Source organism: Capra hircus, chromosome 20 (assembly GCF_001704415.2).
Source record: "Capra hircus breed San Clemente chromosome 20, ASM170441v1, whole genome shotgun sequence".
In the NCBI taxonomy this organism is placed as follows: domain Eukaryota; kingdom Metazoa; phylum Chordata; class Mammalia; order Artiodactyla; family Bovidae; genus Capra; species Capra hircus.
Window position 1 is genome coordinate 31,276,276 of NC_030827.1, and position 17,734 is coordinate 31,294,009.

The window sequence follows — 17,734 nt, forward strand, 5'->3', positions numbered from 1 at the left end:
TTCAGTATTCTTGCCTGGAGAATTTCACTGACAGGAGCCTGGAGCCCTACAGTCCACGGGGTCACAAAGAGTGGGACACGACTGAGTGACTCGCACACATAAAACTCTCACAGACCTCTGTATTTTATTTTAGGAACACTTACCAAACTTGTGATTAAATTATTGTCTAGTTGTTTCTTTCCAGTTGATCTCCAGCCCCCATCCTCGACCCTGGATCTCATCCCCTGCTTTATCCACGGCGCACGCCTAGTACATAGTAGACTCTCCACAAATGTTTGTTTCAGTGGCAATAAAATATAGCAGACGCGTCCATTTGCTGTTGTAAACAGAAATTTTAAAGGTGCAAAGAAACAGTTGAGCGACATTTTCTGACATCAAACTAGGAAAGCAGACGTCTCTACGGTCAAGTTTTTTTTTTTTTTTAAACCGCTTTACTGACGTATAATTGTTTAGATCATTTAAAGAGTATCACTCCACTAAATTCCAAATCTGTAGCTATCTCGGCTAGAGCATCCAAATGCTCGTCCTCACCAGCTTTATCACAACCAGGTCTGGCCGATTCCTTGGGCGGGTGCCGGAAGTAAAAACTGGAGAGTAGACGACTAACTTCCGTACTGAGAGCCCCTGCCTCCCCTACTTCCGATCCCGCCCTGCTTTGCGAGAGGAGGGCTCAGTTAGGTCTGGACTTCCGGTCTTCCTTTGTAAAACTGGCGAGTTTCCTAGGGTGCGGGAAGGTTTGAATTTCGACCGTTTGCCTCCGGTTTGTCTTCGCGGTCGCAGCTGCCGCTGTCCCTGGCTACTCGGACTTGACGAGAGACCGCCAGACCTCTTCCCTGTAGCCTTAACTCCTCTCGGTTATGACTTTTCTTTCATCGAGAAACATCACTTGCTGGTAACTTGTCAAATTCAAGAAATACTCCACGAGAAGCGTCGTAGGCAGGAGCACAAGCTGCTACTCCGAGTATTTGGCAAACTAAAGCACAAGGGCCATTGACTGGTCTCGTTTCCACGACTTTAAAGCTCAGAACTGCTTGCTGTGTGAGTCGAAGACGTTGATTGTATGAGGTTTTTCTGTAGATAGGCGTTTGATGAAGTTCCTGTTAATGTCGAGAACAAAATTTTTGATCAAAGTAGACAAGACGCTGGAAATGTAGGTTGGAGCCAGATTATTATTATCATTAATGATGGCAAGAACTTAAGATATTCTCACTGTTTCTTGTGTCTGCTTGATTATTTAAATAATCTAAGTAACAATTATACCAGAATAAGCTGTTGGAAAAAATTCTTGGCTTAAGATAGAGGCCTTTTTCCAGTTGGTATGAGAAAAATATATTTTTCGACTGTGTATCTGCACCTGTTTTTTCTGAAATAGCAAGTGGACCTCGTATGTATATAGGATACATATAGCCGCAATTTAAATATGTTTAATGCTATGAGTATTTATTGCCAGTTAACAAGTATGTAAACAAGTGATGTAAAGTGGTTGGTATGGTCTGGGTTGTGGAAGATTACCAATGAGGGGAATACTGGAAATGGATTGGAGAGGCGGAAAACTGGGAAAAGGTCCCAGACAGTTTACAGGAGTGGAGGGAAAAGTTGACCAGAAGTAGAAAAGTAAGAGCCAGATTTATGGGAGAGACATACAAAATCAACAGGGCTTGTCACAAGGATGTGAAGGGAAACACTAAGAAGTCAAATTGAGATGCCATTGACTCAAATTGCAAATTCAGGAGAAGCAAGAATTTTAAAATTTACTTATATATTCTTATATATTGCTTATATATTTATGATTAAATAGTTATTGTGCCCTTATTATTATTGGCCAAATATTGTTTTAGATGCCAGGGATACGGTGAGTAAGAAAGATGAAGTCCCTGCTCTCCTTGAGTTTTTGTCCATGACCCTGGGATCGAACCCGGTTCTCCTTTATCATTCTTTATCATCTGAGCCACCAGGGAGGTCCCATGAAAAAAGACAAAAAGCAAGTACATAAATAGAACCCATTTTTTTAGTAATAGATGTTATGAAGAAAAATGATGAAATGGATAAAATGTCATGGTTGGGAACAACTTTTAACTGGTCAGGTTAGGCCTTTGAGGAAGTTAGATATTTGTGCTGAGATATTAATGGTGCCAAAGATGTGATGAGTTGGGGAAAGTGCATGGTAGGCAAAAAGAACAGTGCAAAGGTTCTGAGATGTGTTACAACTTCCTAAAAAAACATTTAAAAAGCCAGTGTAGCTAAAGTGTCCTGAAGAAGGAGAGAGTTAGGAGAAGACATTGAAGAAGTAGATAGGTGCAGATTGTATGGCTTTTATAGGCTGTGGTTAAGAATCTGGATTTTATTCTAAGTGCAAATGTTGGCTTTAAGTCAGAAGAGGTTAAATCTCATTTTTATGTTACAAGGTCCTTCTAGCTACTGTTTGTAGATTGGCCTTAAGAATGAAAGTGAATTCGAGGGTATTAACAGAAGTCTTCCTTGAGTGGAAGTGATGTTGAGTTTGATTTATCTGTGGAACCAGGACATGGAGAGAGCTCCTGGAGGCAGCTGGATGCTCTGAAGAGAGGTCAGGTAGATTTGGAAGTTCTCCAGAGAAAGAGAATGATTAAAGTTGTGTGAACTTCCTCAGGAGAGACCATGTGGTTTAATATTTATATATTGACATACTCTGCCAAAGATTGTAGGCTATATCATATGTAGCTAATTACATACAGTGAAATGGGTAAGATTTTTTTTAAAGGCATAAAAGTCTTTTAAGGGTGGGCATAAAAACAACATAAGTGTATCTAGTAAGAAGAGAGAAAATGGGACTAACTAAGGTCAGGTGTTAATGAATCCCTTGATTTAAGAGAATGGTGAAGAAGAGCAATGGTTAAACTATTAAGAAGAACAGATATAGAGGCGGGGATGGGGGCGAACCATGGCACCCCCACCCCTTTTACATAAAAGGCAGAAGAAGAGAGTTTGGTGCAAAGACAGACCGAAAACACCGTCACATATTGGCTAGTTAAGTAGGATGAAGACTGAAGTCATTGGGTGTAGGAAGATACTGGTGACCATTGTGAAACAATTTCGGTAGTGAGGTGACAGAGAAAGCTGGATTGCAATGCACTGAAGATTGTTGGGAGAGAAAGTGGACGCTGGGACTTGCCTGGCAGTCCAGTGATTAAGACACATGTTCCCAATGCAGGGGGCTTAGGTTGGATCTCTCGTCAGTGAACTGAGATCTTGCATGCCTCGAAGCTCGGCCAAAAAAAAAAAAAAAGACAAAGTTGACACTGAGTGAATACTACACCTGAGAAGTTTATTGGTAGGAAACAGAGGTAAGCTGGGGAAAGTGGTATCTATGGAAAGTTACTATTTTTTTTTTTTTTTTTTGGTCAGGTGAAACTTGATCACCTGGTTAACAGAAGGAGATAATGTCCTAGTAGGGGATGCAGTTAGTTTTAGAAAGAGTTATAAAATTTATTGAGCTCCTGCAAAGCAGCATTCACACTACTGGCACTGTTACATATGTTGTCTCATTTAATCCTCACAGCAATCCTGTTACTACCCCCATTTTACAAATAAGGAAACAACCAACCTGAGATTTATAGCTAGGAACTGATAGAGTGTGAATGGAACCCAACCCTTTCATTCCCCTTCCATCATACCTATGTGGAAAGCATAGGTGGAAATTCAGAGACAGTTTAGAGGTAAAGAAGAGGAAATTGAATTCAGTGAATAAGATGAATCTAATTCACTAGGTGATTAGTTAGCTTTCTGAGTTGTGACATGGAGCTACTTCCATAATGCCAGGCTAAAGTTAGTTAAGTCGCTTAGTTGTGTCCGACTCTGCGACCCGGTGGACTGTAGCCACCAGGCTTCTCTGTCCATGGGATTCTCCAGGCAAGAATACTGGAGTGGGTTACCATTTCCTCCTCTAGGGGATCTTCCCGACCCAGGGATCGAACCCAGGTCTCTCCGCATTAGAGGCAGACGCTTTAACCTCTGAGTCACCAGGGAAGCCCTAGTTAGTGGTAGGAATCCAGGTGTTATTTTCAAGTGGGCCAAATAGTTACTTTTGGCCTGCCATTTACATGTACTACAAATAATTTGCTACATTTTTCTTCTTTTTAAAAAATGTTTATTTATTTATTTGACTGCCCCAGGTCTTAATTGCAGCATGTGGGATCTAGTTTCCTGACCAGGGATCAAACCCGGGACCCCTGCATTGAGAGCATGAAGTCTTAGCCACTGGAGCACCAGGGAAGTCTCTGATTTACTGTATTCTTTTTGCAAAGATGGAATTTGCTTGTTATTTGAAGTGAGATCCTGAGCATCCAATTTTCAGAAGTTAAACTTCAGAAGTAAAGCTACTAAAATGATAAGGGCAGTTATAACTTGGTGGGCTGTCTTCTCCCTCTCGATTATCTTCCCACACTGCTGAGGTAAAGCCCTCAGGATTAATCAAGGCAGTCAGGTCAGGTCAGGGTAAGATCATCACTTTTCATCCAAAAAAGTAAGCTCAGTGGCAGTGTGTTGTGCTTATGTTCATCCATTTATTTTGATAGAACTTTTGTACGTGAAGAGAACTATTGGTGCTACCGTATTTGCTGTTTCCTTCAGCCTCTGCCTTGGAAGGACATTTTATCCACAGTCACAGTAATGGCAGCTGAAGTGCAAATGGTACTTTATGAAGATGATTCAGTGCAAGTGCAATATGTTGATGGCTCCAGACTGCAGCTTTCTCCCTGTGGCTCTGAATTTTTATTCGAAAAGGCACCTCCTGTTTCAGCACATCCTTTACAACAGCCAGAAAGAATTCGCCAAAGGACACACTTTGTGATTAGCGCTTACCGAGTAAGTAAAGATGACACAAAAACTACTCTTTTTCATACTAAAATATTGTTGAGGTGTCCAGAATATAGAAAGTGGCTAGTATTCTGGATTACTGTCATTCTAAATTGATTTTCAAGTCATTTTTTAAAATTACTTTGTGTTTTTGTTTTGTAGGAGCAGTTACAACGAGCCCTCGATTTTCGTAATTCTTTTGCTACCTGTCCTTTTTTATCTGAAAGCATCATACCTTCTGAAATGAAAACGGTAATATTTTTTAAACAAATATTTGAGGACAAGTGATTACAAACAGGTAGTTTAATATTTAGGTTTTTTTCTTCATGTCACTGAGCATAGACATGTTGCTATCCAATGCATAGGCCTGTACATTTCAACAGACTGATATTTTCAACTGATATTTTGTTCCTTGAGACGCAGAAGTTACATAGTGTACCTCTGTGCCTTTTTTCCCTTTTCTCTTTTTTGTATCAGAGGATTATACTCAGAACTTTATAGATTGGTGATTTTCTGATTCTCAAAGGTATCAAAATTAAATTATGTGGTCATTTTCAGTAGCTTATGTGTAGTTAATGTGTAGGAGAGATGTGTAATTACTTATCGGTATACGTGTTTTATTCTTTTATTCTATTTTCAACTTTTAGGAGTAATAGTAACCATCATTTTTTGAGGGGTTACTATGTGCCAAGTTCTGGGAATGATATAGAAAAATTTTAATAGCTTCAGTATGGCATGGGTATCTGCTAATCAAAATGGATGTTCAAACAATCAGAACAGGTATATTGACTACTACCAGCCCCTTTTTACAGATGAGAGAACTAAATATCAGACTGTTTACCTAATTTGTCCATGAAATTTTTCTAAATGGCAAAGTCAGGATCTGAACCCAGTCTGTCTGACTCTGAAGACTGTGGCTCTTAACCACTTTCTGCTGTAGACATGATGCTTGCTTGCCTGCTGAGTAATTTTCTATTACATTGTCTTATGGCAAAGGAGTCAAAAATTGTAAGCCAGTAACTTTGTTTACAGGGCCATTTTTCCACTATATCTTTTGAGTAATAATTCACTGAAACTACATAGCTTGCTGCTGATGCTGCATTAGATAGTCTAATTCTAGAAAAAACAGTCATCTTAACTGATCATCCTTATAAAGCAGCTTTGCCATCAATGAATACTGGCCTTGCTTTTTTTATATTTAATTGAAGTATAGTTGATTTACAATGTTGTGTTAGTCTCTGCTGTCTCCGCTGTACAGCAAAATAACTCAGTTTTACACGTATATACACTTTTAAAATGTTTTGTTCCATTATGGCTTATCTCAGCAGACTGGCTATGGTTCCCCGTGCTATGCTGTATCCATTGTTTATCCATTCTAATGTAATAGTTTGCATCCACCAACCTCAAATTCCCAGTCAGTCCATCTCTCCCCAACTCCCTCACCAAATCTGATCTCTGTGTCTGTGAGTCTGTTTCTGTTTTGTAAATAGGTTCATTTGTGCCACAATTTAGATTCCACATGTAAGTGCTATCATATGGTATTTGTCTTTCTGTGTCTGGCTTACTTAACTTAGTATGACAATCTCTAGTTGCATCCATGTTGCTGCAAATGACGTGATTACTACCCTTAATTTTAGCACACTAACATTTGTACACACAGACAGTGTTGTAAATTTACAAGGCTTTTGTAAGTTTTAAGGTTTTATATAAATGGAAGATGAAATGTGTGATTTGGCAAGCTTAACTGATTAAAAGACTGTTATATGACACTCACTGTTTTTATCTTATATGAAAAGATGCAGCAGGCTCTGTTACCTATTGCAAATCTGTTTGCTGTTGGTTTGGAGCAGTTTACCTTTGAGCAATTTGATTTTTTTTTTTATGTTACCTTTTAAGGCACCTGGAATTTACTTTAGTGTGTGATGTACCTCTGTAGGACAAGTACCTTAATACATGTTATCCTATTTAGTCCATGTGATAATTGTTTGAGATAGCATTTTCCAATGCTATTGAATAATTTCAGTACCATTTGTTAAATACTTAATTCTCCCTTTACCCCCTTGTTCTGAAAACCTTATGTTACCATATATAACATTTTATGATATGTTTGAGTCTGTTTCTTTATTCTCTAAATTGTTCTGTTGATGATTTTTGTGCTAGTTCCATACCATTTATGGTATGGTTGCTTTTTCATACAGTTGTGCTGGTCTTCTCTCATTTATATTCTTTTTTCAGAGTAGACTTTTTGGGAAGGGCTGCAAATCTATTTATCTCTCATGCATTGTACACTTTAAATCAGAATATGTTTGCCATTAAAAATAATCAAGATGATTTTTCTTTTTCTTTTCTGTCCTATTTGTCAGTGTGTGTGTGTGTTTTGTCTCTACTTTTCTGAGAGAGATAATAATATCAAATGTTCTCTGGAAAACCATATATAGACTGACATTTTTCATTCTTTCTAAATGGTAAAGGACAAAACTTTTTTTTTTTTTTTTTAATTTTAAAATCTTTAATTCTTACATGCGTTCCCAAACATGAACCCCCCTCCCACCTCCCTCCCCACAACATCTCTCTGGGTCATCCCCATGCACCAGCCCCAAGCATGCTGCACCCTACGTCAGACATGGACTGGCGATTCAATTCTTACATGACAGTATACATGTTAGAATTCCCATTCTACCAAATCATCCCACCCTCTCCCTCTCCCTCTCCCTCTGAGTCCAAAAGTCCGTTATACACATCTGTATCTTTTTTCCTGTCTTGCATACAGGGTCATCATTGCCATCTTCCTAAATTCCATATATATGTGTTAGTATACTGTATTGGTGTTTTTCTTTCTGGCTTACTTCACTCTGTATAATTGGCTCCAGTTTCATCCATCTCATCAGAACTGATTCAAATGAATTCTTTTTAACGGCTGAGTAATACTCCATTGTGTATATGTACCACAGCTTTCTTATCCATTCATCTGCTGATGGACATCTAGGTTGTTTCCATGTCCTGGCTATTATAAACAGTGCTGCGATGAACATTGGGGTACATGTGTCTCTTTCAATTCTGGTTTCCTCAGTATGTATGCCCAGCAGTGGGATTGCTGGGTCATAAGGTAGTTCTATTTGCAATTTTTTAAGGAATCTCCACACTGTTCTCCATAGTGGCTGTACTAGTTTGCATTCCCACCAACAGTGTAGGAGGGTTCCCTTTTCTCCACACCCTCTCCAGCATTTATTGCTTGCAGATTTTTGGATCACAGCCATTCTGACTGGTGTGAAGTGGTACCTCATTGTGGTTAGGACAAAACTTTTAAGAGCTTTCTTCCATAATATGTTGAGTATCAAATGATGGAAAACGTGTACTGTTAACAAAAAATACCATTCCTTTTTTTCCCCTCGTCTCAGCATATCTTGATTGATGTCTCAGAAGTGAGATGGCCCGGTCTTGACACTGATGATGGCATGACGTGTATGCAGAGTGGCACTGTGAGGATATCATCTTTAGATGGTCACGCATACCTTTGCCTGCCCAAATCTCAGCATGAGTTTACAGTACATTTTTTGTGTAAAGTAAGCCAGCAGCCAGACTCGTCTATAGAAATGTCTGAAAAAAATAATAAAGGCAAAAAGGACAAACAGGTTGAAAAAACTGGAAAAATCTGTACACATGGAAGTTTATCAGGACAGAGACTGAAGAATAAAGAAAATGAACTTTATCATCAGATCATGAAATCCAAAGAACATTCAGAGAAGAGTTGTGTGAATGGAGCCAAACGGAGGGAGGTGCTGTCTTCACCTCGTATGAAGGACACATGTGTATACACATGGGTAAAGCAGTGCTGGTCTGTGGCCTCCTGTCCGGAGGAATGGAAATACCCTTTGTCTTTAGCACTTCGTTTTCATAATAAAATCAGCAGTATGTCTGGAATTGATGCAGATATCACCCAGAAGAGAATGTTAACTTCTGATGTTTCTGAGGAACAAGGAAAAGAAGTTTCTGTTCTTCCTAGGGCCCTGTTACTGAGCTGTCCTGCCCCACACTTGCACAGGTAATGGAAGAATGACTTATTTGTCCTAATACTTTTGTCAAAACCAGACCTCACCTAAGGATCATTTATCTATCTAAATCATCTGATACCATGCATAAAGAAAATTCAGTTGATCTTAAACTTTGCTTATAACAGATAGGAAATAATGTCCCTAGCTAATGTGTTACTTATGTTTCTTCCTTTATATACTACACTAGGTACTTTGTTAAGCACAGAGACTGTAGAGATGACTAAGACAGAGTCTGTGCTCTCTAGGAGCTTAGAGTCTAGTAAGGATCCTTGTCACCAAAAATTTTGATAAAGTGCAGTAAGTGATGGCACACAGTTCTGTGGGAACCAGCTCTAAGACATGTCAGCTGCTGCTCAGTGGACCCTGTTACTTCTGTTGCTAGAGCATGGACCTGACAAGTTTGTGATCATGGGTTCCTTGTTCATATATAGCCTCAGAGAATACCCTTGTCTTTGGTTAACTCTGTGTAAATATGTCTGGGTTTCCCTGGCGGCACTAGTGGTAAAAACCCTGCCTACCAGTGAAGGTGACATAAGAGATGCAGGTTCAATACCTGGGTCGGGGAGATCCCCTGGAGGAGAAGGTGGCAGCCTACTCCAGTATTCTTGCCTGGAGAATCCCATGGACAGAGGAGCCTGGCAGGCTGTGGCCCATAGGGTTACGCAGAGTCAGACACACTGAAGTGGCTTAGCACGTGTGCAGCATACATGAATATGTCCATTTCAAAAGGGATAAACATGGAGAGACTTCTGGATGGCTAGGAACAGACATTTTACCATCACTAAGAGATGAATAACCTAATGGTTACAGATTTTTAACATGAACTCTGTGTAAGTAGTATGGTAATAATGATAATAGCCAGCACAAACCACTACTTTGTGTGATGTGCAGTTATACTTTAGCTATTTCATCCTCATAGTCAACCCTTGAGGTAAGTACTATTATCACCCCCCACACTGTAGAGAAACTTGAGACATGGAAATGTTAACCCAACCAAAGTCTCACAGCTGGTGCTTATAGAATTGGGATATGATCTCAGGTCCTTTTCTGAGTACTTATTTGTTACTGAAAAACAAAGTCCAGGACTTATTTTTAGGCTTGTCATGATTATCTAGTTAGAATTGGGAATTCCAGTATTGTTAGTATACATGAGAAGAGATTAACGCTTCTAAATGAATAATTTCTCAATAACTTGATTATCCTTAAACAAGACTTAACAGGCTTCCCATTATCTGGTCCATTCCTGGATCTGTAATCCTCACCACTCTTGCCCTTGCTCTCTCTATACTAAACTGGATTTTAATGTGTGTGTATGTTTGGCTGTGCTGGGTCTTAGTTGTGGCTTACTGAATCTTTTTAGTTGGCAGCATATGGGATCTAGTTCCCTTACCAGGGATTGAATCCAGGTCCCTGAATTGGCAGCATGATGTCCTAGCCACTGAACCACCAGGGAAATCCCTAAACTGAATTTCTCACCATCCCTCAAATGCTTGCCCAAGCTTTCTTTTACCACCTGCTCTTTCCTGTGCCTGGAACACTCCCTTTCTCTCTCTAAGCTCACTAGCTTATGCTCATTTCCAGGTCTTAGCATAAGCCTTATTTCTTAGATAGGACTAGACTATATACAGTACATGGTGGTGGTTTAGTCACTAGGTCGTGTCTGACTCTTGTGACCCCACGGACTGTAGCCCACCAGGCTCCTCTGTCCATGGGATTTCCCAGACAGGAATACTGGAGTGGGTTTCCATTTCCTTCTCCAGGGGATCTTCCTGACCCGGGGACTGAACCCGCATCTCCTGTATAGCAGGCAGATTCTTTACCACTGAACCACCAGAGAAGCCCAAAGTGTGTGTGTGTGCTCACTTGTGTCTGACTCTTGAGACCATTTGGTGTATAGCCCACCAGGCTCCTTTGTCCATGGGATTTCCCAGGCAAGAATACTGCAGTGGTTGCCATTTCCTCCTTCAGGGGATCTTCCCAACCCAGGGGTCAAACCCACATCTCCTGGGTCTCTTGCATTATAGGTAGATTCTTTGCTGCTGAGCCATCAGGGAAGCCCATACAACCCACAGCATCCAGCAGTTCTTTCTTGATGTTCAGTATCTACTGTTTAATATCTGAGCTAGATAAAATTCTCCACTGAGGGCAGGGACCATGTCTGCTTTCTTGAGTGTAATATCCACAGTGTGTGTAGCACAGTATCTGGCCCACCATAAGTATTTCAGTAAATATTTATTGTTTGAATTCTAAATTTTTAAGGTTAGTGAAACTTAACATGTATTTATGCTGAGATTCAATAGTGAGATTATTAAAAATACTAAGAAAATATCTGGAAAAATAAGATTACAGTTGACTCTTGGACAACACAGATTTGAACTATGTGAGTCCGCTTATATGCAGATTTTTTCAATAAATATAGTACCTGCATTTTTTTTTTACATCTTTAAATTACTAAATATGGGGGAGAGTTTGTGTTTGACTAGAGATCACAGTTTGTGGAATTAGCAGAACTAGGGTTTGAGTCCTGATTTTAGCCAAAGTGTTTCAGCTTCCTACCCATGGGTGAGTCATTTATCAGCTCCTTTGTCTTTGAAACAGAGATAATAGTACTTGGTTTCTTACTGCACTGGTGTATCGCTGATCCCATTCACAGCACCAGCTGTCTTGTTCTTCACACTGTTTGCTGAACCCAGGGTAGGCAAGGCGTGAGCTAAGAGACTGGAAGAAGACTTGAGGAGCTGTAGGAACAAACTGCAGACACGTTATTCTCTCCTGGCTGGCGTGACACAGCATCGCTCCTGGCTGTTGCGGCAGCCGGAGTAGCAGCCATAACATAACCATAGTAGCCATAACACAGGCATAACGTAACCTCATATGACATGACCGTGAATGCCACTCCAGCGTAACCCTGGTCCAGCAGCAGCCGGGGCTTTCATGGTGGAGCTCACACAGGCATGTGGCACAGAGTAACCCGTGACAAAGCAAGTACCGCCTGATGCACAGCATTATAAATGATCTCAGCTGTTACATAATCATTATTTACAAAATGGCACAAGAGCAAGAGGCCATGGGGTGAGAGAGCCTGACCGCGCCATCTTGGCTAATTTGCTCTTTCCCTACAACTAGGGTCAGTGCCCCCACTCCCATGTTATTCAAGGGTCAACTGTAGTTTTAAATTTCATTAAGGTACTTTTGTATTTTTACTTTTTTTTAAATCTAATATAAGCAAGAAATAAGTCTTACAGCAGCACTGTTTTGTTGACTTCTAAAGGTAAGGGGACGACAGAGGATGAGATGGCTGGATGGCATCCATCACCGATTCGATGGACGTGAGTTTGAGTGAACTCCGGGAGTTGGTGATGGACAGGGAGGCCTGGTGTGCTGTGATTCATGGGATCACAAAGAGTCAGATGTGACTGAGCGACTGAATTGAACTGAACTGAAAGGTAATTCTATCAAGCAGCCAGAGTTAATAGTTTGGATTTTTGTCCTTAACAGGTGGAACTTTTCTGATTCACTTTCACAGAAACAGTTCGGTGAAGAAGAATATTCCTACCATGAACTAGTCAAAGTGGTTTGGTACAAGGGTGTTACCTATAGGTAAGACTCTTGTGTTAATTTGGAACTATTTAGCAATATCACAGAGGGTATAGAACTAGCCTCCGAGATGGACTCCCCCAAGAGGATACAGTGTTGCCAGGACCACTGTTTTCCTGTGTTGGCCCAATCTTTTTCAGGTCTCATAGTGCACCTAGGGGCTTTGTGACTGACTCACATTAACCACGATCACAAGATTTTTGTGACAGCACCAAAGCCAGTGAGGGATTCGTTTTGCTTGAGAATGAAATGTTTTGCCAGTTATTTAGGATACCCCTTTTAAGAAAAGGGGACCTTGTCATCTTAGACATATCAGAGGGTTGCCTGTTGAGCATGGAATTAGGGAAGAAGTTCACTAGCCCAGGAGAGATTTTAGACATCATTCGTGCAGCAAATATTCACTGACCATCTCCTCTGTATCTAAACTATTCTATAGAATTATCCCTATTCTACAACAAAGTATACCTCTAGTGACTGGAGTACTTAGTGTTGGCTAGATTCAGAGTTTCACTTCTGTAAATAATGCTAGAAGAAATTTGTGAAATTTTTTTCTTTGGGTTGTTTTCCTGCATGAAAACCCACCCCCTTCTCTCTTAAAAAAAATTTATTAAAATAATTCTATTGAAGTGCTGTTGGTTTACAATGTTACATTAGTTTCAGATGTACTGTAAAGTGATTCAGTATACATATGTATATATTCTTTTTCTTTTTCACATTCTTTTCCCTTATAGTTTATTGCAAAATACTAGGTGTAGTTCCCTGTGCTATACAATAGGTCCCTGTTGGTTATCCATTTTATTATAGTAGTTTGTATCTATTAGTCCTAAACTCCTAATTTATCCACCCCCTTGATTCTTTCCCCTTTGGTAACCATAAATTTGTTTTCTATGTCTGTGGGTCTATTTCTGTTTCATAAATAAGTCCCTTTGTATCTTTTTATCTTTTTTTTTTTTCAGATTTCACATACAAGTGAAAAAAATATGGTATTTGTCTTTCTCTGACTTATGTCACTTAGTATGATAATCTCTAGGTCCGTCCATGTTGCTGCAAATGGCAATATTTCATTCTTTTTCATTGTATATACATAGACAGATAGGTAGATCACATCTTTATCCATTCATCTGTAGATGGACTTTTAGGTTGCTTCCATGTTTTGGCTATTGTAATAGTGTTGCATTGAACATTGGGGTGTGTTTATCTTTACTCCTGGGACATGTGCCCAGGAGTGGGATTGTTGTATCATATGGTAACTCTACTTTTAGTTTTTGAAGGAACCACTATACTGTTCTGCATAATGGCTATACCAATTTACATTTCCACCAACATTGTATAAGGGTTCCTTTTCTCCACATCCTTGCCAACATTTGTTATTTGTGGTCATTTTTTAAATAATGGTCATTCTGACTGCTATGAGGTAATATCTCATTATAGTTTTGCATTTCTTTAATAATTTGCAATCTTGAGCATTTTTTCATGTGCTTCTTGGCCATCTGTATGTCTTCTCTGGAGAAATGTCTACTTAGATCTTCTGCCCATTTTTGACTGGGTTATTATTTTTTTATATATTGAGCTGCATAAACTGTTAGTATATTTTGGAAATTAATCCCTTGTCAGTAGCATCATTTTCAAATATTTTCTCCCAGTCCATAGGTTATCTTTTCACTTTGTTTATGATTTCCTTTGCTCTGCAAACCTTTTATGTTTAATTAGGATTAGAGAAATTTCATTTAGAGAAGTTAAGGAAACAATCCCATTTACCATCACATCAAAAAGAATAAACCTAGGAATAAACCTACCTAAGTCCCATCACTTCATGGGAAATAGATGGGGAAACAGTGGAAACAGTGTCAGACTTTATTTTGGGGGGCTCCAAAATCACTGAAGATGGTGACTGCAGCCATGAAATTAAAAGACGCTTACCAACCTAGATAGCATATTGAAAAGCAGAGACATTACTTATCCAACAAAGGTCCGTCTAGTCAAGGCTATGGTTTTTCCTGTGGTCATGTATGGATGTGACAGTTGGACTGTGAAGAAAGCTGAGCGCCAAAGAATTGTTGCTTTTGAACTGTGGTGTTGGAGAAGACTCTTGAGAGTCCCTTGGGCTACAAGGAGATCCAACCAGTCCATTCTAAAGATCATCAGTCCTGGGATTTCTTTGGAAGGAATGATGCTAAAGCTGAAACTCCAGTACTTTGACCACCTCATACAAAGAGTTGACTCATTGGAAAAGACTGATGCTGGGAGGGATTGGGGGCAGGAGAAGAAGGGGACGACAGAGGATGAGATGGCTGGATGGCATCACCGACTCGATGGATGTGAGTTTGAGTGAACTCTGGGAGTTGGTGATGGACAGGGAGGCCTGGCGTGCTGTGATTCATGGTGTCGCAAAGAGTCAGACACGACTGAGCAACTGAACTGAACTGAAGGATACAAAAGACCTGTACTCTGAAAACTATTAAGACACTGAATGTGTCTTTGAAGAATTTGAAGATGACACAAACATGTTCTTAGATTTAAAAAATCAACATTATTAAAATGTCTATACTACCCAAGACAATCTACAGATTCAGTGTCAGTTCAGTTCAGTTCAGTGGCTCAGTCATGTCCGACTCTTTGCGACCCCATGAATCGCAGCATGCCATGCCTCCCTGTCCATCACCAACTCCCGGAGTTCACTCAGACTCACATCCATCGAGTCGGTGATGCCAGCCAGCCATCTCATCCTCTGTCATCCCCTTCTTCTCCTGCCCCCAACCCCTCCCAGCATCAGAGTCTTTTCAAGTGAGTCAACTCTTCACATGAGGTGGCCAAAGTACTGGAGTTTCAGCTTTAGCATCATTCTTTCCAAAGAAATCCCAGGGCTGATCTCCTTCAGAATGGACTGGTTGGATCTCCTTGCAGTCCAATGGACTCTCAAGAGTCTTCTCCAACACCACAGAATTCTTCAGCACTCAGCTTTCTTTACAGTCCAACTCTCACATCCATACATGACCACAGGAAAAACCATAGCCTTGACTAGATGGACCTTTGTTGGCAAAGTAATGTCTCTGCTTTTCAATATGCTATCTAGGTTGGTCATAACTTTCCTTCCAAGGAGTAAGCGTCTTTTAATTTCATGGCTGCAGTCAGCATCTGCAGTGATTTTGTAGCCCAAAAAAATAAAGTCTGACACTGTTTCCACTGTTTCCCATCTATTTCCCATGAAGTGATGGGACCAGATACCATGATCTTCGTTTTCTGAATGTAGAGCTTTAAGCGAACTGTTTCACTCTCCTCTTTGACTTTCAATCCCTATCAAATTAACAATGGCATTTTTCACAGAACTAGAACAAATAATTTTTAAATTTGTATGGAAATACAAAAGACACCAAATCGCCAAAACAATCTTGAGAAAGAAAAACAGAACTGGAGGAATCAGGCTTCCTTACTTCAGACTATACCACAAAGCTACAATAATCAAAGCAGTATGATACTGACAAAAACAGACACATAGATCACTAGAACACATAGAAAACCCAGAAATGAACTTAAGCATCTATGGTGAATTAATCTACGACAAAAAAGGCAAGACTATGCAATGGAAGAGACAGCCTCTTCAAGAAATGGTGCTAAAAAACATGTAAAAGAATGAAATTAGAACATTCTCTAACACTGTATACAAAATAACTCAAAATGAATTGAAAGACCTAAATGTAAGACCATATACTATAAAACTCCTAGAGGAAAATATAGGCAGAAAACTCTTGATGTAAATCACAGCAATATCTTTTTGGATCCACCTTCTAGAGTAATGGAAATAAAAATAAACAAATGGGACCTAAACCCACCCACTTATGATAATATATTCTTTATACATGCTTCAGTAAATTGACTTGGCTCGAGTTTTTATGCATTATATACCCAATACCTTTATTGTACCCAGCTGCTCCAGGTACAGTCAGTCACCTTCTTTTAGGGTGGCTCCATTTACACATAGCTAATCTGATTAATCAGGTATTGATTCTACTAGTTTCGTTATTACAGAATATTATTTTTAGGTTCTGGAGTTGTCATATTTAACTCCTATGCAGTAGGCATTGCTTTGGTGACTTTACTGTGCCAGCCACTATGACTGTCAGTGGGACACCAGGATGATAAGACAAGAGGCCTGACTTCTATAAATTGCCTTCATGTATGTTTTAATCTCAATAAGAAAAAAAAATTTTTTTAATGATTATTTCTTTTCCCTAGACTAACCCATAAACATATGAACTCAATAGAGATTTATCCTGGAGATGGATCTGTTTTCAAATCAGAAGGAGCTTATTTGGGGAACTATTTTACATATTATTCCATTCGAAAAGAATCAGAAGAGGTATGTTGACAATAAGATCAATAAGAATTTTTTTTCTCTTTTTGGCCACAGTGTGTGCATGGGAAACTTCCCCAAACAGGAACCCATGCCCCCTGCAGTGGAAACAAGGGGTCTTAATCACTGGACCTCCAGGGAGGTCCAAGAAGATTTTTGATAGATAGCTGTTTCCAAATAATTCTGAATATATACATGGGAACTTTGATCTTCTACAGCATTTCTTGCTACTACTTCTTAGTCTAGAGAATTAATATAATTTTACTACCAGTAATTCTTTTGTCATGCTGCTGCTTGCTGCTTAGTCACTGAAACACTGAAACTAGTGGTATTTGAATCAGTATACTTCTTTGAGGGCTCCCCAGATGGTACTAGTGGTAAAGAACCCATCTGCCAGTGCAGGAGACACAAGAGAGGCAGGTTCGATCCCTGGGTCAGGAAGATCCCCTGGAGAAGGAAATGGTAACCCATTCCATTATTCTTGCCTGGAGAATCCCATGGATAGAAGAGCTTGGTGGGCTGCAGTCCATGGGGTTGCAAATAGTTGGACACAGCTTAGGACAGATGGACAGATACTTCTTGGAATTAATATTTGGACATTAAGAAGCACATTCTTTTTTTCCCCCACCAGAAGTACTTAAAACACTTCTTAACTCTTAAATCTTCATATACCATTAGAAAGTTGAACAGAATTGTTCTGACATTGAAAACACTAAAACACAGCATCATATATTTAATATATCAGGCCAAAATATAATCATGTGGAAATTTTGTTAATAATCTAAATTTACTTGTTCCCATTCTGACACTTGAAATCCACCCTTTTATAAGGGTCACCATAGTATCACACAGCTTTGCTTTGCAGGATGGAATACAATATGTTTTCTGTACTTACAGAGTG

General features: G+C 39.6%; 1 protein-coding gene and 1 long non-coding RNA gene across 5 annotated transcripts in view; one reads left to right on the forward strand and one right to left on the reverse strand.

The window, feature by feature from the left end:
- Positions 1-592, reverse strand: LOC106503313. Its single transcript, XR_001296967.2, has 3 exons — positions 532-592; positions 144-316; positions 1-46 (listed from the first exon to the last, which is right to left on the reverse strand). It is a non-coding gene; the product is annotated as an uncharacterized LOC106503313 (long non-coding RNA).
- C20H5orf34 (chromosome 20 C5orf34 homolog) overlaps positions 694-17,734 on the forward strand; it is a 32,429-nt gene continuing 15,388 nt past the window's right edge. The window contains exons 1-6 of one of the 4 annotated variants that reach the window (XM_018065515.1): positions 694-1,150; positions 4,554-4,842; positions 4,996-5,085; positions 8,232-8,875; positions 12,384-12,485; positions 16,716-16,839. In XM_018065515.1, the coding sequence (XP_017921004.1) occupies positions 1,089-1,150; positions 4,554-4,842; positions 4,996-5,085; positions 8,232-8,875; positions 12,384-12,485; positions 16,716-16,839 (1,311 nt within the window). In that variant the 5' untranslated portion in view covers positions 694-1,088. The remainder of the gene's footprint in view (positions 1,151-4,553; positions 4,843-4,995; positions 5,086-8,231; positions 8,876-12,383; positions 12,486-16,715; positions 16,840-17,734) is intronic. The other 3 variants (XM_018065517.1, XM_018065516.1, XM_018065518.1) reach the window with 3 other exon arrangements.